The 25,904-nt window shown below is 32.4% G+C and overlaps 1 protein-coding gene and 1 long non-coding RNA gene across 2 annotated transcripts; one reads left to right on the forward strand and one right to left on the reverse strand.

Moving 5' to 3' along the window:
- The first annotated feature begins 813 nt into the window (after window positions 1–813).
- Window positions 814–18,440, forward strand: LOC148623959 (acyl-coenzyme A amino acid N-acyltransferase 1-like). Its single transcript, XM_088566318.1, has 10 exons — window positions 814–836; window positions 3,390–3,426; window positions 6,301–6,545; window positions 7,571–7,831; window positions 9,840–10,009; window positions 11,325–11,438; window positions 12,429–12,505; window positions 13,133–13,223; window positions 14,752–14,953; window positions 16,014–18,440. Exons 3-10 carry the CDS (start codon window positions 6,338–6,340, stop codon window positions 16,160–16,162), a joined length of 1,272 nt encoding a protein of 423 aa, XP_088422444.1. The 5' UTR covers window positions 814–836; window positions 3,390–3,426; window positions 6,301–6,337; the 3' UTR covers window positions 16,163–18,440.
- A 5,241-nt stretch (window positions 18,441–23,681) lies between these two features.
- LOC148623960 (uncharacterized) lies at window positions 23,682–25,761 on the reverse strand. Its single transcript, XR_015919583.1, has 3 exons — window positions 25,618–25,761; window positions 24,506–24,583; window positions 23,682–23,874 (listed from the first exon to the last, which is right to left on the reverse strand). It is a non-coding gene; the product is annotated as an uncharacterized LOC148623960 (long non-coding RNA).
- Between the last annotated feature and the right edge of the window lie 143 nt (window positions 25,762–25,904).

The raw sequence follows: 25,904 nt of genomic DNA on the forward strand, positions 1-25,904 counted from the left end.
GGATATTTGCCCGGCATGCATAATCCGGAATAAGATTTAATAACATGTTAATTAATATTTTGTTCAATTTTTTTTTTATATCAAGAAATGATTTATGAACATGTTACTATAATTCCTCTATTTTCCTTTCGTCTGTGGCAACATCCCTTACCCTACCGGTGCACCTGGTCCATGCTCCCAGTTTTAGTGGAGTCCGAGTTGTTCATTTGCTTTTGTTACTTTGTATGTATGATTTTAGTTACTTTATGTTCTATGTTGTATATGTCTGTTTTCCATGTCTGGTCTTTGTCACTGGATTACATTCTTTTGATTACCGCTATAACCGCGGTTCACTTGATTACTCTTTTATCAATAAATCAATTGTGCACATGTTGATAATTATTTATTAACATGTTATTAAACATTTATTAGCATGTTGATAAATATTCATTAACATGTTATTATATATTTATTAATATCAATAAATGGGGAATAAATTCCACAACGGCTTGCCATGGAGAAGTTTTCTAGACAATGCAAATACGTTCAAGACAAAACGTATGTCTGTTCAGATTTGCTCTTCGAGCAATACCAGTCTGCGTCCATACTTGCCCTTCGGGCATTACCAGTCTGTGTCCTCACTTGTACTATCAATAAGAATTCTCGTCAAATAGCATAATGAGCGGTCGTGCGAGATCCACAAGGATAGTCAAGACCGTATAAACCGCCAATAGGTATAGCATAAATCCGGAGGTTTTGTCAATGCCCTACCATTACGGTCCTATTGTTACTTTTCTGAGGTCAAAGGTAATGAAATGTAAACAGGTATAATTTTTCACAAGGCAGAAGGCAATCATGTACATTTTCTACTGGATTTTAAATTGCTTCATATTTTTAAATAGCAGTTTATAATTATGTTTTGCACTTATTTTTAATCTTCAATTGCTTAGATTCTTAATATATTGAAGTTAAACATAATGTTATTTCAACGTGAGATTTTAACTGGCAGCGTAACTTGTGATGAACTGGATGTCTGTATACCTGTTTCTTGTTTTTTTCTTTCACTACCAAACATCTCTGCATGGATTTATACATAGCATAGTTAAGCTTTTTTGTTTCATTATGTTCATATCTGACTTTCTACACAAAAATGTAGTACTTGCAACTACCTGAAGTGAAGACCATTCAAATTTCCTCTGATCCTGCAACTCTCCTCTTTTTTAATTAGTTATGAGTATGTTGAGTTGGGATATCCAAATAAAAAGAGGGTTGCAGTTTCAGAGGAAATTTGATCTAAGTTAAAGATTAATATTATTTTCAGAAAAAAAACAGCCATATCTCTTTGCATTTTATAAAAACTATCAGTAATACATATACGTACTACCTCATATGAATGTATGGTTGATTCTTACAACTGAATACCAGTGTGGTTCTGTTGACTACATGTAAGTCCTAGATGAGAACATAAATTCCAAATTATACTCTTTGGTCACAATAAAAGATATCTACATGTATTCACAGGTCTGAGTCCAAATTATCTCAAATATTTATACAACCCCAAAAATTGTTCACTCGCATATTGGTTTGGATTTGTTGTGGTCATCTAAAGACACTTGTGAAAATTTGAGTATTGGTCGATCTTTATAAATTTTAAAACAAGGTTGCAAACTCCAACAGGAAGGTTGGTATAGATTTTGGGGGTTAGAATAAGGGGCATAAATGGGTCCTAAAACAAGAAATTCATTAAATTAACAATACAACTCTAATAAAAGTATAGCAATATCTATGATATTGCTTCACAATACCACTGGGCCGGAATGACTTTGGGCCGGAACGACTTGGGCCAGAACAACTTTGGGCCAAAACGACTTTTGGGCGGAACGACTTGCATCCATCTCATTCGCATACGACCAAATCTTGTTTGCGTCACTCAAAGTTGGAAATCGAAAATAAATGGCTGCTGACCCTGGGTTAAGGTTTTCAAACTTCTTTTTACCGAGATTTGATGACAAAAAGCTGATAAAACTTATATCAGCATAAAGAAAAATGAATCCTGAATCGAACTAGGTATGCATCACCTACACGACTTCAACATGAAAGTCGTAAGAAGCGCGTGAAGGGCGATACTCCGCGGTACCGCTGAATCTCCAACTTTTTGTATGGCACATCGTTCTGACCCCAACCCGACATATCAATATCCAAATAAAAAAGAGGAGGGTTGCAGGGTCAGACGAAATTCAGACTACAAAGCGCAATGCCGTCAATGGCTACAGCATAGATACACAAATAAATAACTCATTATACAGTATATATAGTGGGTAAATCCCACGCTAATCCCTTCAGGGATTCGGCGCTGGAGATATTTTTTGTTTTCAAAATGAAGAATATCTCCAGCGCCGAATCCCAAAAGGGAATAATCCAACTGGTGGTAAAAATATTAGGACTCCACTAAAAATTCAAAACAACAATTGATGGACATGTTTTGGTTTTATATGTACAAAATGTAGCCTGGATATTCTTCTAAATGGAGAAGGCACTGCCTATATCAGCAAGCACCGTGAGCTTGACCATATGTGTACCGTCTCTGCAAGTTTCATAATATTAATAAGGTAGAAACCATTTGATTTTTCTGGGCATGGGGATAAGGGGACTATGTATTTTTTTCCTGAAACAAACATTTTTTTCCTTGAGCAAAAATAATTTTTTTCAGGGCCAATCAAAAACAAATATTTTTTTTTCACCATCTATTGTAAACAATCTTTTTGTCATCTCACTACTGCATCTCTTACATAGACAGCATGATTTATTTTGTTGTCATTTTTTTTTTATCAAACTTTTTTTTTCTCTCCAGTGATAAGTCAAATTATTTTTTCCCACATTTTCCAGAAACAAACTTTTTATCCGAAAAAAACTCAATGGTTCCCACCTCCCCACATCCCTCCACCCCTGAAAAAAAATAATGTTTGCTGCCTAAAGGACATTACATAGGGTTGGGGTTGGATGAGGAATTTTGTTTCTTAAGTGAGATATTTTTATTTATATTTCAAAATCTGCCTTCTTAAATAATGAATGAGTAAAAATATGTTTTTTTCAAAATCCCAGCCTCATACCCCTTTCCCCCTCGCCTTCAAAATGGTCGATAACTTTGCAGCACTTCACCATACTTTACAATTTTTAACCCTTAAGGGCATATATAGCAACATCCTTTTCCATTTAGCGGGTCAAATTAATTTGTACAGATACCCAGAATATAATAGTTCTCCACAGATGGTGGGAATGTTTTACACATACTTGTACATGTATCATGTGATGAAAACAAAATTCAAAAAAAAAACGATTGCATGCCTTTCCTATTTTCGAAAAGATATGTTATAATTTGGTTAATACAATTGGAGTTATATTTTTTTTAGGCTGGTTTTGGTTCTTGACAACAGCAACAGTGGAATAGTGATATACCTACATACATACGCATTTTTCCCAAACTTTTTAAAAACACATCATATTTACTTCTTTTAACAAGTAAAAAAAATTGAAAAGACTAAAAAACTCAGAAATCATGAAATTATTTTTACTGTAACGCAAAATTAACCTACATATTTTTATTTGTTTGATTTAAGGAAGCAGTGAATTTTCTCTATAAGAACAGTCACTTTTTGTTACTGCTGGGACATGACTTTTTTTCATTAGTATATTGGGGAACCTTAAGGGAAATTTAGATAGTACATGTAATAACCATAGAAACCAGCCCCACACAAACTTCTTTGTTATAAAAAATAAAAAATAATAATAAAAAGTATTTAAAAAATATTATGATTGTGACCTACTTAAGGAGTGGATGAAGAGGGTCGTCGGCAACCATTTATTGTTTGTTTAACCTTGTTCCGATGCAAGGTGAAATTCTTGGTTTCGAGTTTAATTATTATCATCTTATTCACCTACGTAGCTGACCATTACTCAGTTCTGTTTATTTTAGTGTAGATTAAAAATCAATATTTAAATATACATTGTAATATAATTCTAATTTTGAATGCAAACACAGATTTTAGGGTGAACAGTAACTAATTATGAAAAGAATAATATTTGAGCTGATTTGAACATGTAAGTAAACAGCTCTTGAGCTGACCTTGATGAGGTATGATTTACACTCGCAGGCCCCAGTTCTTCATTACAAAAAAAGAATCAAAATTTGTGATTGCACTGGAGTTAAACTTTAATGAAGTCTCTGATTTAGGTTATCAAGAAAATGTCAAATTATTTTTAAAGGGCAGTACTGTAGTTCTCGCTTGCAAGTAATTCTCACCTCAGGCAATGTTTTTGTTTCTCGAGAATCAGTACATTAACCCGAGTTTTTATTAGATGGTGGTATTAGGCTCTCCTTTGTAATACTTTAAATGAATGGGCCCAGAAACTGACGAAAAATTATATTTTTTATCAAATTAACGAATCAGACAGAAATGTTGGTTCTTGAGAAAAAAGGGGGTGGTCGAATTTTTTCGTCTCGCCTGCCAAACAAGTTCAAACTTTAATATAATATGTCTAACAGATTGCTCTTCAATGGTCTTTATTAAATATGAGCTTTTGATACATCATTTTCCTTGAGTCAGTTGAGAAATAAAATTGTGGTTAGCGAACCTGACCTGTTTTTTTTTTTCAGTGGGTTGTTTACCTATGTGTAACAGTAATTAATCTTGGCCCTGTAATACGATTTGACCTACTTAAAAGTGAGGAAAAATAGCTGGAGAGTTAATTTTTTTTTTAAATGTTAAAAACAAAAACACCTTTTAAACCTGGTTGATTCTATCTGTGATAGTAGCTCTTTCCAATTTTAAACCCTTAAACGTTTTTACAGCCTGTATATTGTTTCCATGTGTTAAATGTTTAGTATGGATAACTCATTGGTAAAAGATGTTTTGTTATTATTGGACTGCAAAAAAAAAATCAGCAAAAATAATTGAGTCCTCCAAACTAGACTTTGTCAAAAATGTTTTGTATGAAAGGTAATATACTGTCCTAATCTAAAAATAATAGTATTGAGCAGCAATTTGTTAAATTCACCCATTTTTTAATGATTGGTATGGGTAGATTTATCTATACATAGAAAAAAAAAGATAAAAATTGTCCATTCTGTAATGAGAGGCAAATTGAAAATAAAGAACATTTTTATAGTCCTTAAATACCATGACAGTCTAAAATTAAATGTTCTATATCATACAAGCATAATTAGTTCAACTTGTTAATAGAAATGGAAAACATTTTGTGATGGACTGTACAGCTGTCATATGACAGACACCTAACATCCTTTACCTCTATTATTTTAAAATCAATCAAAACTATAAATATGTATATTTTAGTATAATGTGTTTTGATTTAGAAAAAGATAATTAAGAATTGGCTATGATAAAAATTTTGTCTATTGAAAAATTACATAAATTTTCCATGTGCATTTTGTTTATTGTGCAAAGTGCAATAAACAAAATATGCACATGGAAAATTTATGCTATTTTTCAATAGACAAAATTTTTATCGTAGCAAATTCTTATAAATTAATTTTAAAACATATTTTTATCTTTAAACATGAGAAAAGTAGCTCTGAATTTAACTGAATAAGGGTGTGTCTATATTTTTTTATCCGTCGAGATATAACATTATTTATCTCAAATTAATTTATTTGAATGTGGATATGAAGGGAATATATACTAAAAAATACCTGTATTTGATGGAGAACTGCTATTCTCATAGGACTATACAGTGCAGTGGACGGCTAAGGATTTTTAGGACTTAAATTGGCCAAGAGGGTATACAGCTATATTACATGTACAATGTGCATGTATATGTCAATGGAAAGATAAACAAATGTAGTTTTTGAATATCATTCTATTCTAATTGAAAAGTTGTAAAGTTTTCTGCTATTTTGTATTTATTAGAGGAGGGGTCAAAGATCAATTGACTCCAATACACTTTGATAAGTAATGAATGAAATCAAGTGTGTTGTAGGTATCAGAACTCAGTGACATGTAATGATCGCATGTATAGAATTTCAAAAGTGTAAAAAAGAACTTGAAATTTTATTATTTCTTTTGTGAATCAGACATATTTTTTCAATAATAAAGTCATCGCTTTAATATTTGACAGTAGCTTCATTTATTTGCAAAGTAAAAGCTACATTGAGGTTGCTGTTTTAATGTTGAATTACTCTTTAAAGGAAATGGGACACAAAATTGTCCTTTATTCACTTTTTTCATGATTTATTTTTAAGGTTTTTTAGTGTAAATGGCATGCAATGTTCAAATCCTTCTCGACACCCAAACTTTTTTTTAAAAGTGTAAGACTGTGTAGAGTAAAACACACACGGAGTATAATGGAAATCAAGGTGTACCCTGAAGACCCTTTGATAGATGAAAAACTTGAGATAATTATAACTGGACTAATTCCCAACCAGGAAGTAAGCATCAAGGCTACTGTCACAGAGGCCAAGTCTTCATTTTCATCGACAGGATGGTTTATATCTGACAGTGATGGAAATGTTCATGTTGACAAACAGTCTTCGTTAGGAGGCACTTACAAAGGTACAGGTATTCTTTTCTAAAGTAAATGAAAATATTTTTCTTAAAGACTTTTATGTCCAACTGCTCTCCTTTAGGCAATTACTGATGATATTTTCTTTTATATTTTACACATATATCCATCAAATGTCCATAATAAAAAGAACGGATGTAGTGAAATGTGACAAAAACATCAGCGAATAATCTAAATACAAAATAGTTAATATGTCAGAATCAGTCTAGTCCTATAGTAGCAGTTATTAGTCGAATACATAAAAAGATATGGAGATTTCTTTTGATAATTAAAATATGTTCTATACACCTAAAAAATGTGCATATCAACTTTATAGTGCAGATCAAATGTAGTGAAGAAAAATAAAAATTATTTTAATATTGGTTGAAATGTATAGCACGCTACATTCAATTTTATTCCGATTTGTTGATATCTTCTACTTTTTATAATATATCTAATATAATATACAGTTTAAAAGACATCTTGTAAATTTTGTAAGATTTCTCATAAACTTAATGAGATATCTTATACGTTTAATAAACTTTAACAGTACATTATGAAAGATATCTCACATCCCAGCTGCTCATGGACATTCCTAATTTTGTAATGTCGTTGCACATTCACAGTCTTGTCAGAAAAGATGATATTGATTTAAAGAGATTTTAGAGTAATTTTAGAATGAACTTATCATATATTATGTACAATGTACTATGTTTTAGCTTATAACAGAATATAAGAATTTTTATTTTGTGTTTACTTTTGTTCTTAATTTGGATTTTAAAAACATACATTTTCAGATTAAAAATGATCAGTATAAAAAAATGAAAACGCAGTGTTTGCTGCAGCTAATCGTTTCTACTTTTTTTTAATGAACACGAGAAGTTAAGGTTTGATGTATAATCTGTCACAACAGATAATTCAAAAACAAAACCTTTTGTTACCAAAAACTTGTTAAAGCCAAATGTAAAACTGTCCTCCTTCTTATGTGCACTCATAGATTCAATATGCTTTTTAATATTTACATGTGCTTTTGAAGGTACAGATAGTATGGGTTTATTTTGGAGTATGATACCTGATCCTGGACAACAGAAAGGCCGGTACTATAAACATAGTGTTTCTTCTCCACAGTCTGTTATCCTGTCAGTCTACAATGGCCATATATCATCAGATGATTATCCTAATACCAGTAGTGCTGTGATAATTTCTAAAGACCTCCAAAGAAGGTTTTTACATGAAACTGTCAATAGAGAAGAAATTAGAGAGGGGAACCTTAGAGGCACACTATTTACTCCACCAGGCAAGTGTTTTATGTGTCATCATTTTTAATTGTATATTAAACTTTTCATTGTCACGAAGAGAAATAAATCTGAATTTGTAAATCTCATTTTTACGATCGACAGTTGTTCATTTTACATTTAACAGACAGTGCTTTTTGAAGAAAAAAACAAGAAATAACATAAAAATAAAAGTTGTTTATCATTATTTTGTTTAAAATCCCTTTGATCTTGCTATACGATGATTTTCAATCTCATGTCAGTCGAGTGAGAATCAAAACTATTGTCAGTTTCTATGTCCTCGCGTGACATACAAGCTACAGTGTAGGAATATTTGACGACCCAAATAACCGTCTGCTTGTTTACTGCGTATGAAATAATGGCTAATTTGTGGCAATATTTTATAGTCTACAATGGAAAATGATTAAATACAGTAACTTACCCGATTAAAATTAATAAATCCCAAAATTATTCCACACATTTTAAACGCGACCGTCATAGTTAACCGATTTTTTTTCAAATGATGTGTATCACTGCTGCACAACATACACGACTTCATGTAGCAAGTCGCCAAAAAATAGTCCCGAAAAGAAAATTTGCAGCACTTATGAAACTTACATATTTAAGTCAGGAAAATTGAAAATAAAAAAACTAATACCTTACAATTCAGCAAAACAGCAATAAACAAATTATTAAATATTTTTTCAACTCGCTGGAGTTTCTCATGCTCATCTTTTCTCACGACAAAGCCGCTCTACGAGATCAGCACGAGAAACTCCCTCTCATTGAAAAAATATTAAATAATCTAATAATCTCATCAAATTGCTGATATTACATTTAAAATTTCTTTCTATAAAAATTTATCAGAATGACACACTGTTTTGCTAAGTTAGACATGAACTTGAGTTTTTCATTGTCATAAAGTATTTACAAAATAGTGGTCAGTGATTGCTTTCTATTCTGACAATATCTAGTGACCACTTTCCTTTTATGACATTGAGAAAAGTTTCCTTACTGAGTTCAGCATAGTAATGTCCCTTTCTGTATAGCATTTTATAACAATGATGGTTTGTCAAGATATAGCATTTATTGCTATTGAAATACTTAATTTTACAAAATAAATTGTTATTGAAAGGTGCAAATGAAAAGCTGTGATTTGGAAGTAACTCTTTAGTGGTAGTTCTCTTGGTATAATTAAGTACGAGTCCATATAAAATTCAGACACCACCTATGGTAAGGTGTTTCATGGTGTAGAAAAACCCATGGATCAGACAATGTTTTTTTGGTCTACATATGCTTTTTTTTTTAGATGACAATAGTCCTTTCTGTATTTAGATCTGTACTTTGAGAAAACTACACTTCCATCTCCCACTAAATCAACCAGATCAAACCAAATCAATACCGATAACTCTTGCAAAGTGCTAATTTCATGTACAAACTATATCAATTTTATGTCAGAAGCGCAAACCCCAGATAACAAACTAAGGCTGTTTATGTGATTTAAAACGGTTTCTGAACGAGAAATAAAACTGAATTCTGTGGGTTTTGGAGATGCATCTATAAAAGGAATATACATTTGAAATCAAAATTTGTATGGCCATTACAGGCATATTTTGTCAAATGTTAGAATTGGTTGATTAAGAATTTGCCTTATGTTTATTAAAGGAAATGCTTAAAGTGAAGTCTGCTCAAAGAAGAGTATGATGTCATGATTACATGTACATCACATGGTCTATTAATTAAAGAAGATTTGATTTTGTTGACAACTACTATTTTCTGTTGAGGAAAATATATTATTTTTTTATTTATAATCATCTAGGATTATTTTGATCTGTTTTATTTCGTCAATTTATGTGACTTATATGAGCTATTTCAGGTGTTAATATCACTGGCAGGATTAACTATTTGATTTCAGTCGGGAACACAATAAACTAATTCCAACACATAATATATGATAAGTACTTTCAAATGTTATTTTACACACTACTTGTGTATCAGTGAAAAAATATAAAACTTCAAATTTTGTTACAGGACCAGGGCCATTTCCAGGTGTAATTGATATGTTTGGGACTGCTGGTGGTAATGTAGAGTACCGTGCTGCTATGTTAGCATCTAGAGGATTCATCACATATACTTTACCGTATTTCAACTACGAAGACTTGCCAAAGAATTTCACTGAAATTAGTTATGAATATCTTAAGGTGAAATTTTTTAATGGTTTTTCCATTGGTTTGTTTTAATAAACTACAAAAATTATATAGTATATAAACGCTATAAGGCGACATTGTGGTTGACAATCATTAGCCTATAAGTGTACAAATTAATATATATGATGTACTTAAATATTCAAAATTGGAAGTGTTTTTAGTGGTAATGGCTTTTACCTGAGTTAAACATGTATTATATAGGTTTTGGGTTGTGTTTTGAGTAAACAAACAACTGTACAAGATATTTTTTTACAAAAAGAAGATTTGGATTTTAAGAATAATGGCTCAAACGTCTGATGCATTTGGGGCAAAGTATAGGCATTTTCTGAATCTTTGTAATATCAAAGGAATTCATTAAAAATAAATTAATGCCTTATATGGGCACTTTGATTGTCCTAATAAGTTTAGATTTAGAATTTAACTTTGATATTATAAAAAATATCAACTTTTAGGTTTTTTATCCTTCAAGATAAAAAAATCATATGTTACCTCACTGTGTATTGCCAATTCATCGTAAAATAGACTTCCCTACTATTTCTTAACACTGCACACAGTATAGTCCAAAACTAATTCCTTCTGTTACATTCAAAACCTTCTTAAACCAGCAAATGAAATTTCAGTCAATTATTCAGCTTGCTTACATTCTACTATTGCTGTAAATGAAATGAAGATCTACATGTAGTCCTTAAATCAATTGAAGATTTTAGTGACTCCTATTTGGCCTTACAATCTGTTTAGTAATAAATTTGCATTTAGGAAACTTAGGGTTTTTTTTGCAGAATGTGTCAAGAAATATTAAATGTGTTAAGCATGTTCCATTAAATACACTTATTTGTCAAAATCCATATTAACAGGAAGGGAAGGGCAGTTAACCAAGTAAAATTTGCTGGAAAATTCTAATTGAAAAAGAGTGTCTATTTTTGGAAAATTTTATGCACACTTGGAAAATTTGTTACATTCGAGCATAGATACAATGTAGGAATAAATGTTCTGCTGAAACAGTGTATAAATGTAATTACAAATTAATTTCTGGACAGGTTTAAAAAAAATTGAAAAAGGAGAAAAGAAACAAAATTTGTACATGTGTATGAAGTTGGAGGCTGTTTAACTATTGATCTGCATTTTATATATATATATACATGTATATCTAAATTCAGTATTTACCTGAGGATCAATGTTCCTTGGTTCAAACAAACAACATACTGGTGACACAATAACTGTTTTAAATTAACCAAAGTATGATACACCTGTTGTGTACAATAATAGTTACACTAGTAATAACTTGTCCAGTTAATACTTTTGTTTTTAGGAGTCAGTTGAATGGTTAAGTCAACACCCTAAAGTCATTGAAGACGGTATTGGGGTAATGGGAATGTCAAAGGGAGGAGAGCTAGCACTCATGCTCTCTACACAATGTAAGGAGGTATGTGTATAATAACCTGGCTGGAAATGCTGGAGGTATACAGCGACCATAGTGTCTGTTCGTGCATCCCCAGTTGTGATCCGCAACATGTATTGATAATTTTAATCTACTTTTGTAAAATTTATCAGAAAACGATATTATTAAGGTACCAAAAAGTTGACTGGAAGGGTTTGAAATTCACTTGGTCAGCGATCAAAATTTTGTCTTTAATCTTTATTTCATTAAAATTTGTAAGCTCGGTCAAAAACCATTTATATATTCTAAAAGACAACTTTATTTCCTATCTGATGATAAAAAAGTTATTTTACAGAATCATTGGTGAAAGCCACAATCTTGGCTGGAAGGGTACCTTGTCAGAGCATTGCCATGGCAAAATTTTGACTTTGATCTCAATTTTCACAAATTTATAAAAGCCCCAGTCAATAATTGTTTACATATTCTGAAAGACACTTTTATATTAGACCTTTCTGAGTTGTTGTGTCCAAAATGACACTTAAGTTTGCCTATGTTAAGTATGTCAAAAACTAATATTGTGTCCACACCTCAAGTGAAGAGAGTTTAACTGGCTGTGGTTGTATCGTGCTGCGTTTGATGAATGCTTTTTATTCCCAGATTGTGGAGTTTGAATCTCATGCAGTTTCTTGATATATATGCATGTACCTCCACAGTCAGGCGATATTTGCTTAATGTGTGTTATATCACCTCACTACTTAAACAGTTAAGTTGATTTAAATATTCAGAACTTAGAATTTTTGGTAATCTCTGTAAGTATTTACTAATTTTATAAAATTATATGATGGTGCATTTGTTGCGCTTCACCATATCTGTTCTATGGATTTGTTAAATCGTAAAATTTTTACTTATTATAGCAAATTTTTGAAAATTAAAAGGAAAACAAATATTTTGTGCATTAATTCTACCCATATCTGTCTGTATAAGGTGACCTTGCTCCACCATAGATAAATGTTAACTTTCATTTTCGGTTTTCAGATAAAGTCAGTTGTTAATATCAATGGAGCACCCTTTCCATCATATGCACCTATTGGTCCTTTTACTGATTTTGTAGAGTAAGTTAAATATATCAGTATTAACAAACATTGTTAGATGTTCATGTTATATGTACTTCAATTTTACATGCATTGAAGTGGAACAATATACCCCAATAACATTGGAAATAAAAGTCTCACATGAATTTGAATTTGAAGTCATTTAATATGCTTAGTCTATCTTTGTATGTTAATCTTCGAAAATATCATTATGCGTAAATGTTCATTTTTATTATTTAAGTTCTATGGAAACCTTAACCAATCCTATGTCAGTATGTATAAAGTTTGAATGTATTTTCAGTAACCAACTGGTCAGGGTTCAATCTCAGTGGCGTTTCAAGCTGCCCCCACTGAGCATTTGAAGTCCTCTTAACTACATGTTTATTCTGTAAAAATTGAACTTTTCACATTAGAAATTTCAATCTGCAGAATATGGGACAGCTCTTACCACAGCCATGTCGTCTGAAGTCTACTAGGACTGATGATGACACTGTATTTATTATTATTATAAGATAAGTGACATATCAATGGATTAGGCATCTCTAGATTGTAATTTCGTCCTCTCACATGTTACACCTGCCTTATCTTATTTCGTAAGCCAGTGAATTCTTGTGAATTTTTGCTAGCAATTATTCATTAAATTTTCAGAGCAGATACTTCTAAGTATAGATTTGAAGAAGATGGGGTGTGTATATATGAGGCTTTAAACGTTGATCTTAAAACAGAACATATTTTCAAGGTAAATTCAGTAGTTTATATATATATATATATACAACGTCTCAGAATGTGATGACTCTATTCGCTACACTGCTCCATCGGATCAAATTGATACAGGGAAGATATGTAAACGTATAGAAAGGTCTGAAAAATTCCCAACGATGTTAGAACTGTCAAATTTGCGATTTTTCGTTCCCTCCGCGGGACTCGAACTCATACCGCTATATAGCTAATATAGCAAAAGCTATATTTTAATATAGCCTAGCTGGCCGAGTGGTCTAGGGCGCTGGACTTTGTGCAGGCGATGTTGCCATAGATGTCACAGCGGTACGAGTTTGAGTCCCGCGGAGGAAACGACCAAAAATTTGCATCGCAAATTTGACAGTTCTAACATCGGGAATTTTTCAGACCTTTCTATACATTTACATATCTTCCCTGTATCAATTTGATCCGATGGAGCAGTGTAGCGAATAGAGTCGTCACATTCTGAGACGTTGTATAATATTGATTTGTTGTGACATGCATCATCAATTTGATCCTCTATACTACATAATAACATCTAAATGAACTGTACCGTACAACCATACATCATGTACCAAGTTACAGCCCTAGATTAATCCTACGAGGAGGAATGACCTGGCCAGGGAAAGCTATATTTTTATATAGCCTAGCTGGCTGAGTGGTCTAGGGCGCTGGACTTTGTGCAGGCGGTGTTGCCATAGATGTCACAGCGGTACGGGTTCGAGTCCCGTGGAGTGACTTTTTCAGACCTTTCTATATATATATATATCTCGATGTTTCTCCTATATTCTCTGTTTCAAATATTGTTGAATTCAGATCTCATGCAATGTCTTTATATGTACATGTACCTCCACAGTGAGGCGATATTTGCTTAATGTGTCTTATGTTTATATCACTTCACTATTAAAATAACTTGAAGTTAGTTAACTGACTGGGTGTGGTGTTAGTTCTTTTAAAGTTCAATTATAAATCTTATTTATTAAAATGTCTGCTTTAATTTAAAATCAAATCAAGCTGACTAAAGACGATTGTATATTCTCGAAATTTTTTGTGTGTAAAATATTAAAAGTTATATTCTTCTTTGTGTATGTTATGAGAATAGTAGGCAACTAAATATCAGATATCTCTTAACAAGTTTAAAATGGATGACGAAATATTTTCTCCCCTCTATCCCAAGAACTGCAAGATGTCACAAAGGTGCAGTATTTTAATTAAGGAATTAAATATGGTCTATATACTTATTTTTTAAGAATGTTAGAATAAATCCATAAAAAACAAGGATTTTAGTTTTTATACATCCAGGATTTTAGGATGAGTAACCTAAAATTTGCAAAAAGTAACATAACCTTTGAAAGGTTGAAATTGAAATACTAAAGTATCTAGGGTTCTGGTGCTGGTGAACCGACCTATTCATGGTCGCCTCAACTCTAATGTGACAACTAATGAAATCACATCAATGAATTTCCCTTTTTGCACTAAGATCTGTTCTGGTTCACAGTTATTTAACAGAAATCTTCATTTTATTTTAGACATGGGAGTCAAATGCTCAGATCATGTACATAGCTGGCGATGATGACCAGGCTGTTGACCCTAAGTATTCTCAGATGTTATATGATCTGTACCCAAAAAACCAGCAACACAAACTCATTGTGAAGAGATATCCGAAAACCGGTCATCTTATCGAACCATGTTATACTCCTTTCTGTAGAGCTTCATACCATAAAGTATTTGGTAGGTACCTTGTGGTTTCTTGTACTCATTCTACTGAAATGATTCTGTACACATGATAATCCAAGTTTGTCGCCTTCTACTTGTGTTTTAAATGTATTATTTGAGTAAGAATTTCATATGTACATGGCTACTTTTGCTTAGATGTTGAGTTGTTCAAATCCGGTTACAGTACAGACATTAAAAAATTGTATCCCATTATTTACATTGACAAATTGGCTTGGATTTTGTAAACAAAGCCATCTCTGGTTACCTGTGTCTAATGATTTGACTGAAGTTGAGTTTTATAATCTTTCTACTGATTATTGTTGCTACCAAGATTTGTCTGTTTAATTTGGAAATTCACATGTAAGTACAGAACTAAAAAGAAAAAATAGGATTATATATAAATTTGTCAACAATGTATTGATTAAGAATTACTATGGGAATTATAAAATTAATTGCTACACAGCCAAATAGCATCATGGAGCTGATGTCAATTTATAGTAATTGTTTAATCTTATCATGTGAGAATTGTTTCATATTAACCAAGTAACAAACTGTTTAAATAAAACTTCCTCACATGTGTAATGTACCAATTCTCCACATTTTGGATGTTATTTTTTTGCAAGAAGATACACTTTCGAAGATCTTGTTGATTGAAATGTTGTTAAACTGTCAGGAATTTATTGGGGTTAGTGTGGCACAGTCCTCTCCTTATATTTTTAAGTTAAAACATTGAAAAATCCACAGAATGTAAAATAGTTCAATAAATAATCATGCAAATTAGTTATTAAGTGACGTATTATTAGTACAATTGAATATGACGATTATTTTTCATTTTTTTCTTGAAAATAAAAATGGAGCCCTGGTTTTTACATACCTTGGTTCCCTTGATTACTTTTTCACATTTTTCTTTAGAAAAAAAGCGAGCCTTGGTTTTGGGTGTATATTTTTCATATCTTTCTTGACAAAAAAAATTTCGAGCCCTGGTTTTGGCTCCCTTTTGAAAATATTTAGATTTACCTCTGTTCACCAATTTATTCACTTGATACTTTTACGGATTCTCTCATTTTTTTTTTAGGAATAAATTTTGTATGGGGAGGAGAAATGAAAGCACATGCAAAAGCTCAGGAAGATTCATGGCACTCTATTAAGGAATTCCTTAAATCAACTTTAGTACCAGATCGTTATAAACAGTTTAGAACAATGTGTATATCAAGTCAATTGTAGCTTTTATTTCATGAAATTATTGTATTATTAACTCACCTGACTGGCGATGTGAGCTTGAGCTATTGCCATCACTTTGTGTCCGTCGTCGTCGTCATCCGTCATCATCATTAACAATTTTTCCAAACTCTTCTCCTCTGACACCACTTGACCAAATGGAAGCAAACTTAGTATGAATGTTTTTTTGGGGTATCCTGCATAGGACTGATGTGGGGATTTTTGATCTGTTGAAAAACATGGCCACTGTTGCAAAAATTGAACATAGGGGTCAGACAGTAGTTTTTCGCATATATCTCCAAAATTGTAAGGTTTAGCCAAATTCTGACACAAGTAAAAGTGTTCAGCATGATAAGATCTATCTGGTCAAATTTTCGTTTTAATCCATTAAGCCATGTTGGAGGTATTGCTCTTTCTCGATGTTTTTTTTTTTTATTTTAATTATACTTCTTTCAAAAATCTTCTCCTCTGACACTACTTGACCTTATAGAACCAAACTTGGTATGAATGTTCCTTGAGGTATCCTGGATAGAACTGATTTTGGGATTTTTGATCTGTCAAAAAACATGGCAGCTGTTATTAAAAATAGGGGTCAGACAGTAATTTTGCATATATCTCCAAAACCTTTGTTTAAGCCAATATCTGACAGAGTAAAAGTGTTCAACATGATTAGATCAATCTGTGGTCAAATTTTCATTTTAATCCATTCAGGTCTCACGAACCACTTCCGGGTCAAATGGCCACCCCCTTATGTAGTACCAAAAACACACTGAACCTTGACATATGCATTGTAAGTGCATTATTTATGTGTATTATGATTAAAAGTAGTCAAAATAAAGCTGAGAATGTGTACTTTAAAGTCATATATGTAATTAACTACAAAAGTGTATGAATATTGTTTACATGTGTGATTAATTTGCCTCCATGTTGTCAGTTAGCAGAACAGGTAAAAATGTGGATTTTCAGTATTATTTATTCAAGTAAATTTTGTGAAGAATTTCTACAATCATCGTACCATTAGCATAATGAGTTAGGAAGCCTTACTTTCCAAGCTTCGCAACGGTATGCAACTTTAAGATGTCATTTGTCCTGGGAATTCACAGTGAGACTTTAAAATTACTTTTTTAACATGTAAAGTAATGGAAACGTTGGAAGTGGTTAGTAAGACCTAACCTAAGGTCTCACTAACCACTTCCAGGTCATATGGCCACCCCCCCTCCCCCCCCCCTATGTAGTACCAAAAACACACTGAACCTTGACATATGCATTGTAAGTGCATTATTTATGTGTATTATGATTAAAAGTAGTCAAAATAAAGCTGAGAATGTGTACTTTAAAATCATATATTTAATTAACTACAAAAGTGTATGAATATTGTTTACATGTTTGATTAATTTGCCTCCATGTTGTCAGTTAGCAGAACAGGTAAAAATGTGGATTTTCAGTATTATTTAGTCAAGTAAATTTTGTGAAGAATTTCTACAATCATCGTACCATTAGCATAATGAGTTAGGAAGCCTTACTTTCCAAGCTTCGCAACGGTATGCAACTTTAAGATGTCATTTGTCCTGGGAATTCACAGGGAGACTTTAAAATTACTTTTTTTAACATGTAAAGTAATGGAAACGTTGGAAGTGGTTAGTAAGACCTAACCTAAGGTCTCACTAACCACTTCCAGGTCATATGGCCAACCCCCCCCCCCCCCCTATGTAGTACCAAAAACACACTGAACCTTGACATATGCATTGTAAGTGCATTATTTATGTGTATTATGATTAAAAGTAGTCAAAATAAAGCTGAGAATGTGTACTTTAAAATCATATATTTAATTAACTACAAAAGTGTATGAATATTGTTTACATGTGTGATTAATTTGCCTCCATGTTGTCAGTTAGCAGAACAGGTAAAAATGTGGATTTTCAGTATTATTTAGTCAAGTAAATTTTGTGAAGAATTTCTACAATCATCGTACCATTAGCATAATGAGTTAGGAAGCCTTACTTTCCAAGCTTCGCAACGGTATGCAACTTTAAGATGTCAATTGTCCTGGGAATTCACAGTGAGACTTTAAAATTACTTTTTTAACATGTAAAGTAATGGAAACGTTGGAAGTGGTTAGTAAGACCTAACCTAAGGTCTCACTAACCACTTCCGGGTCAAATGGCCACCCCCTTATGTAGTACCAAAAACACACTGAACCTTGACATATGCATTGTAAGTGCATTATTTATGTGTATTATGATTAAAAGTAGTCAAAATAAAGCTAAGAACATGTACTTTAAAATCATATATGTAATTAATTACAAAAGTGTATGAATATTGTTTACATGTGTGAGTAATTTGCCTCCATGCTGTCAGTTAGCAGAACAGGTAAAAATGTGGATTTTCAGTATTATTTATTCAAGTAAATTTTGTGAAGAATTTCTACTATCATCGTACCATTAGCATAATGATTTTGGAAGCCTTACTTTCCAAGCTTCGCAACGGTATGCAACTTTAAGATGTCATTTGTCCTGAAAATTCACAGTGAGACTTTGAAAATTACTTTTTTAACATGTAAAGTAATGGAAACGTTAGAAGTGGTTAGTGAGACCTAAGCCATGTTGGAGTTATTGCCCTTTTTTGATGTTTTTTGCTATTTTTAATGTTATTTCATTCAAAAATCTTCTCTGATGAAACTACATGACCAATTGGAACCAAACTTGGAATGAATGTTCCTTGGGGTATCCTGCATATATGTGATGGGATTTTTTATCCATTGAAACTATGGGCACCGTTACTGAAAATAGAACATAGGGGTCAGACAGTAGTTTTTTGCATAAATCTCCAAAACATTCGGTTTAGCCAAATTAGACCTACAAAAGTCTTCAGAGCAAAAAGTTGTCAGATGACTCTTTGTAAGAGTTATTGCCCTAGAAAGGAGAAAATGATGTTTTTTTTTTCAGCCAATATCTTGAAAACTATGATAGATATGAAGAAAATTTCAATTAGTGAAGTGATCCTTATGATAAGTCCTACCAAAGTCTTCTTGGGTCAAAATTATTGGACTACGTCTTGTAAAATGTTTTGCCCTTGAAAGGCAAAATTCAACCAGGTGAGCGATTCAGGCTCCTGGGAAGCTCTTGTTTTGATATTATTTTCATTTTGCCTTTGGTTTAAAAGCTGAAATCTGATTAGTAATTGTAATAGAAAATTCAGCTTCACTTCAAAGTCGCAGAAAGAGCTATAATTGTCTATATACAATAAACAAAAGAATAAGTTAAGAAAGTTAAGATGTTCTAGTATTCGATGCAGGCTGCCGTGTAAGTCATTACAGCTAACACTGCTCTGAAGAAACAAATCATTTCAATTTTGAATTAATGTTCAGACATGCCAAAGAAAACATTAGTGTTCTTTAAGGGACTATGTGTTTTATGTCCTTATAATGAAAATCGTAAATGTAAAATTAGCTACGTCATTGTAGTAGACCAAAGTGTTGTGACATCATAACTTATGACTTATTTTACTCTTATGATTTTTTTGTGAAAAGGACCACTGAGTTATTGTCAGTTTTATGGTATTCCAATATCTGTCTGTTGGTCCAAATGACGTTTAGATCTGATTTGATATTTCTGGCATCCCAATATATGTCTGTCGGGTCAAACATGGTATATATCTGACTTTTTGGCATTCCAATGGGAACATCTTGTGCTCCTCTACTTGCTGACCTATTCCTTCACTCTTATGAGGATGACTTTAAAGCTGATCTGATCCGAAAGAAAGAACTTCGTTTATCTAGATTCTTTAATCTCAGTTTCCGCTTATAGATGACATATTATCGTTAAACAATCCTAGTTTCAGGGATTTGATACATCACATCTACTCCAAAGAATTTGAGATAAAGGATACTACAGACACCGTGAAGTCAGCCTCATATCTTGCCTACACTTAAAGATGAATGGTAAAGGAAAACTATTGACCAAACATTACGACAAAAATGATGACAATTTATTCAGAATTGCCAACTTTCCTTTCATCTGTAGCAACATCCCTTTAGCACCAGTATGTGGAGTTTTCATATCACAACTCCAACGTTTTGCCAGAGCTTGCTGTAACTACGCAGACTTTCTGTATCGTGCTAGACTTCTTACAATTAGGCTTCTGGAACAGGGTTATGTTGCTACAAGGTTGGTCATCACTACGGAAGCTTTATGGTCGTCGTCATGACCTTTTGGATCGTTACGGTGTATCCATCTGCACCATGAAAACTGATTTGTTCAACGTGTCATAGTTTTCCTGTCCTCTTTCGTCTACCCCGGACTTAACTTTTTATGGGCAACAAGGCGGATGTTACTAGAAAAGATACTTACCCTACCGGTGCACCTGGTCCATTCCTCTAGTTTTCAGTGGAGTCCGACTGGCTCATTTACTTTTGTTACCTATTCATGGTCGCCTCAACTCTAATGTGACAACTAATGAAATCACATCAATGAATTTCCCTTTTTGCACTAAGATCTGTTCTGGTTCACAGTTATTTAACAGAAATCTTCATTTTATTTTAGACATGGGAGTCAAATGCTCAGATCATGTACATAGCTGGCGATGACTGGCTCATTTACTTTTGTTACTTCGTAGGTATTATATTAGTTACTTTATTTTCTTTGTTGTGTTTGTTTGTTTTCCATATCTGGTATTTATCCCTGGATTACATTGTTTTGATTTCCGCTAAAATCTTGGTTCCCTTGATTACTCTTACTACCATTGCTGCAAATTTATTAAAGATTTAGTCTTTAAATCAAATGAAGATTTTACGGACTTCTTTTTGGCCTTATTGTGTTAATAATAAATTTTGTTTATAGATATGGAAAAATGTGTCAAGAAGCATTAAATGTGTCAAGCATGTTCTATTTAACATATGTACAGTCGTCAGTCAACATTTTCATCCTTTCACCAATATTTTAAACTTGATAAATCTGAAGAGTAATTTTAACCAAGTAAAATGACGGAAAAAATTCAAATTTATAAAAAAAAACAGCTGTTTTATTTTTAAATCTTATGTGCTTCTAGGAAATTATTTACTTAAGCAGAGCCATTGAATAGAGTTGCAAAATAATTTTTTTGGGTTTATAAAAAATTGTTAAATGGGTGAAATGAAATTGATCTACAGATCATACCTGTTAACCTTTCCACAGAATCGATGAAAAATTTAGAATTTTTCACATTTAAATGTAAGATTTGTGGGATATCATTCAATGTCTCATTAGTTGCCATATTTTTTATTGTCGTTGCTATACATAGCGTTACTTAATATAAAATAGAAAATCTTAAGGACACAGAACTTTGTATAAGCTTATTTAGCTTGTTTCCTAATGTGTTTTTTGACTGTTACATGTCATACTTGTAATATATGTAAATTTATATGAATACTTATGTTCAAACTAAATAGAAAATTTAGGATCTCATCCATAAAATAAAAAAATCAACAAGAATTTCCATTTCAATTACTGAAAATGATACATCTTTGATTTCGAATAGCAACCCCTTATTTAGGTGAATACACAAACACATGTCAAGCTGTGTTTAATTAGAAATATTTTTAAAGGATCTAGTCGCGGCTTCTCTATGTCATATAGTTCTTGATGTTTAGTTATTTTTCAGCTAGCACAAAAACGTTATAAAAATGTTTTAGAAACGTTTCCTGAAAAACACTGATCACATTTTTAGAAATGTTTTTTAAACGTAAAAATGTATGGTTGCAGAAATGTTATGATAACGTTTTTAATAATCATTCACTATAAAGTTATTATAACGTTTCCTTAAAAAGACTGAAAACATTTTTTGAACAGGGTTATGTTGCTACAAGATTGAAATAATCACTACATAGGTTTTATGGTCGTCATCATGAACTCGTGGATCGTTATGGTGTATCCATCAGCACCATGAAAACTGATGTATTCAACGGGTCATAGTTTTCCTTTCCTCGTTTGTCTACCCCGGACTTGACTTTTTATGAGCAACTCGGCGGGTGTTTCTAGACAGGCAGAGGACGCTTGCCCTGCCGGTGCACCTGGTCCATGCTCCCAGTTTTTAGTGGAGTCCGAGTTGCTCATTTACTTTTGTTACTTTGTATGTATGATTTTGGTTGCTTTATGTTCTTTGTTGTGAATGTCTGTTTTCCATGTCTGGTCTTTGTCCCTGGATTGCATTCTTTTGATTACCGCTATAACCTTGGTTCCCTTGATTACTCTTTAAAACGTAAAAAATGTATGGTTGCAGAAATGTTGTAATAACGTTTCAATAACCATTCACTATAATGTTATTATAATGTTTTTTCAATGACATTTTTCAATACATTTTCAAAACAAATTTCAGAAACACTTTCAAACGTTTTCATAAAATCATTTTTTTTAAATATTTGTTAATGGTAATGTTCACTTGAAAATTGTTCAAACCTCTTTTTAATGTTTTGAAACTGTAATTGTATATCAATTTAATGGGTATTTCGGATATGTATATATTATTACAGTGAAACTTCTCCAAACAGGTCAGCACTTGGACAAGAAAAAATGGCCGGATTTGTGAAAAACAGCAATGCTTTCTAAGAGCTGTTTCCAGTAATGTGTTCTATAACCCTACACCTTGTCAGTTTGTTGGTCGTGACATGTTTAATGCCAATTCAAAACTTTTGGCCTTTTATTACATTTCAAAGCTTGCATCATTTGTAAATGATTTGACTTTACAAACGGTACTGCCGGCATAATAATGTTCATGGTTTTGAAAGAGTAATCAAGGGAACCAAGGTTATAGCGGTAATCAAAAGAATGTAATCCAGGGACAAAGACCAGACATGGAAAACAGACACACAAAACAAAGAACATAAAGTAACTAAAATCATACATACAAAGTAACAAAAGTAAATGAGCAACTCGGACTCCACTAAAAACTGAAGAATGTGTATAAAAGATCAAAGGACTATTGATGGTAATTGATTATTTGTATTGTTTTCGTAAATTACCTATCAACAAAGTCTAATAATTTCCCCCTACGTTGTTTTCCCTTGGGTACATGTCACATTAATTGACAGAAGATCGTAAAGATCGTACTATTAAATGACCCCGGTTGTCTGACGTGTGTACACGCCAATTAACAGCCAACCAGGGACCAAATATAATGTCTGGATTAATTTTGTTGTTTGAAGTACTGTCCTCTTCAATTATCATCTGTCCACTGATGAAATGCAAACCGGACAGTGAATGTTTTATTAATTACGTAATGTTACGTAAGCATTTACAGTTTTGTTGGCACATTTATTACAGGTGAACAAAAACTGGGCGGCCGGAATTGAGAGAGGTTGTATTTTATTTGAAATAAGTAACTAAAACTGTGAAAAACCGGCCGATGTACGGTGTTAAGGGGTGGTTGGTCTATTTAAGACAAAACACAGGTTTTATGGTATATCGGCCGGGACTTTTGAAAACGGCCGGTTTGAAGGGAAGACGACTGGTTTTCTGAGGGTCCGGTTTGGAGAAGTTGCACTGTACAGACAATCTATCAGAATATTTTAATGCAAAAATCGCATACAGATACAACAGGTTTAACATGGGATAAGAAATTAGCTGAGTTCTCTATATTTTGTAGATGTAGCAACCAACTAAACGAAATTTCAAAGATTGGCTTTGCTAGTTTAGATATTCATCTTCAGGCATCTCCAGCAGCGTCCATTTCCGTTCTTCGGTTACCTGGGAAAAAATGTACAGGATTAATGGTATAGTCACGCTATACATACCTACAGTAGAATTTAAATACTGCGGGAAAAAATTATACATACTATCAATTACATATAACTTACTTTTTTGCAAAACAAAATGTGTCAATCATTGAAATACTATTGCCTGCTAGATTAAAACATGATGTTTTGTATCAAGAATTTATTTGCACTTTGAAAAACCATGAATGGGGTTTTTAAGCTGAAATTGTGGTGAGCAGAGCTATGTACACCTTTAAAATGTATGTCCTCTTTAAACAGCAAGTGGATATGCATGGAACCAAACTTCATACATGTGTTCTATAATTAAAACTTTATTGAAGTTCAGCAAAAACACAGGTGGGTCCAAGAGGGGCGCAGGGTCCCCCTCATAATTAAAAAAAAATAATTCGATTCTATAGAAATTAATGATACCACCAATAGTGAGCCCCCTCAAAGGCGATATTCCCCCCAACTTTTTGGAGTTTCTGGATCCGCTACTGATTTATGTGAAACAGTTATTGCATACTTCGGTCAAATGAATGAACAGACACACGAAAAGACTAACAAACGCCATGATCACTTGTCTTGGTCCAATCAAATTCTCCTCACTATATAAGACTTGCCTTGAAAAAAAATAATCATCGTGGTTTATTGGGAACATTAAATCATTAGTTATGAGCTTCTTTTGTAAGCCTTAGTCCCTGCAAAAAAGAGACCATGTGTATTTCTTATAAAGAAATAAATTAAGAATGACAAGCATTATATAATCAACACTGTGAACTTTATTATCTCGATCCAAACACCGGTAGAGGGTAAAAACCTACAATAAACAAAAAAACACAATTTTATAAACATGAATATGCAAAACAAGTAACAGAAAATATTCAATATTTTGAACCGAGTTTTAACAATATGTGTTGCGTAAATGTTTTAAAGTTTCTGTCAATTTGGCTTTCCATACATGTACATGCAGTACATGGAGTAATGTTCCAAATTCTGAAAATAGCTTGCAAAGTTTGAAAATAAATGTTCTTGTCAGATTCAATGCAAAATATCAGCTTAAGTATTCATAAACATAATCACAATATTTATACAACTATCATGACACTGAAAAATGGTTTAAACATACATCTATAATGCAAAAGTTTTGGAAAATACACACTTCAAAATGTTCGTAAATTGTTGACAACAAACGTTTATATTCATTCAGAAGATAGTTGTTCTCCTTAATACATACCTTAAAAGTACCAAGTTTGGTCAGGAATTAGTGTTAAGTTTGAATGTAAACATTGGCGAAACTAGTGACCGGGTTAATATCTAGGACGTTTTTAATACACGTCAAGATTCACCTATGTACACAAAGTTCGGCAATATAAACATATCAATTAATTCACTGAGACACTTATCTATCATAAGAAAATAAAAGCTAAAAACTTACTCTGTGCGGGGTCAACACCTAATTGTTTGATATAAACTTTGACATGTTAACTTTTTCATTGTGTTCCGGACATGCAACAAGCATTACAAAAAAAAAATTTAAAAATAAAAACAAAATCAGATATCACTTGACTGGTTTTTTTTCACAGCGTGATGTTGTCTAGTTACTGGGAAATTGTAAAATGACTAATTGACCAGCTATGTTAAAATAAAACAAGGTCACACAGACTTGTGTATTAATTCAAAAGTACTTTGGAAAGCAGTTTTTAACTATCTAATTACAATGAATTGTACTTACATCTTGTTGGACAGATCCAGTTCTTTACATCGTCTTTAAAATAGTGTGTGCTCCTTGCATACGTGTGTAAAATAATACGCACACTGATTAAGATTTGCTTTGACCTATTTTAATATCAGCACGTGACACACCATTTACACTATTATCTTATTATTTCTATGGAGATGCCATCATCTATATGTCATCGATGTGGGTTAATTGGAAGAAAGAACCAGTAAACTGGGATGAATTAATTGTAAATCAAATATGCATAACAAATTAAGAAGACTAGTATTACATGTACATGT

Source organism: Perna viridis, chromosome 2 (assembly GCF_037379345.1).
Source record: "Perna viridis isolate PV_CMFRI_1.1 ecotype Kerala chromosome 2, ASM3737934v1, whole genome shotgun sequence".
Taxonomy (NCBI): domain Eukaryota; kingdom Metazoa; phylum Mollusca; class Bivalvia; order Mytilida; family Mytilidae; genus Perna; species Perna viridis.

Bases quoted from the DNA above. Each gene is read 5' to 3' on its own strand.
- LOC148623959 (XM_088566318.1), top strand. From the start codon at position 6,338: ATGGAAATCAAGGTGTACCCTGAAGACCCTTTGATAGATGAAAAACTT. The intron at 6,546-7,570 runs GTACAGGTATTC...GTGCTTTTGAAG, and splicing joins GTTAGGAGGCACTTACAAAG to GTACAGATAGTATGGGTTTA. The intron at 13,224-14,751 runs GTAAATTCAGTA...ATTTTATTTTAG, and splicing joins AAACAGAACATATTTTCAAG to ACATGGGAGTCAAATGCTCA.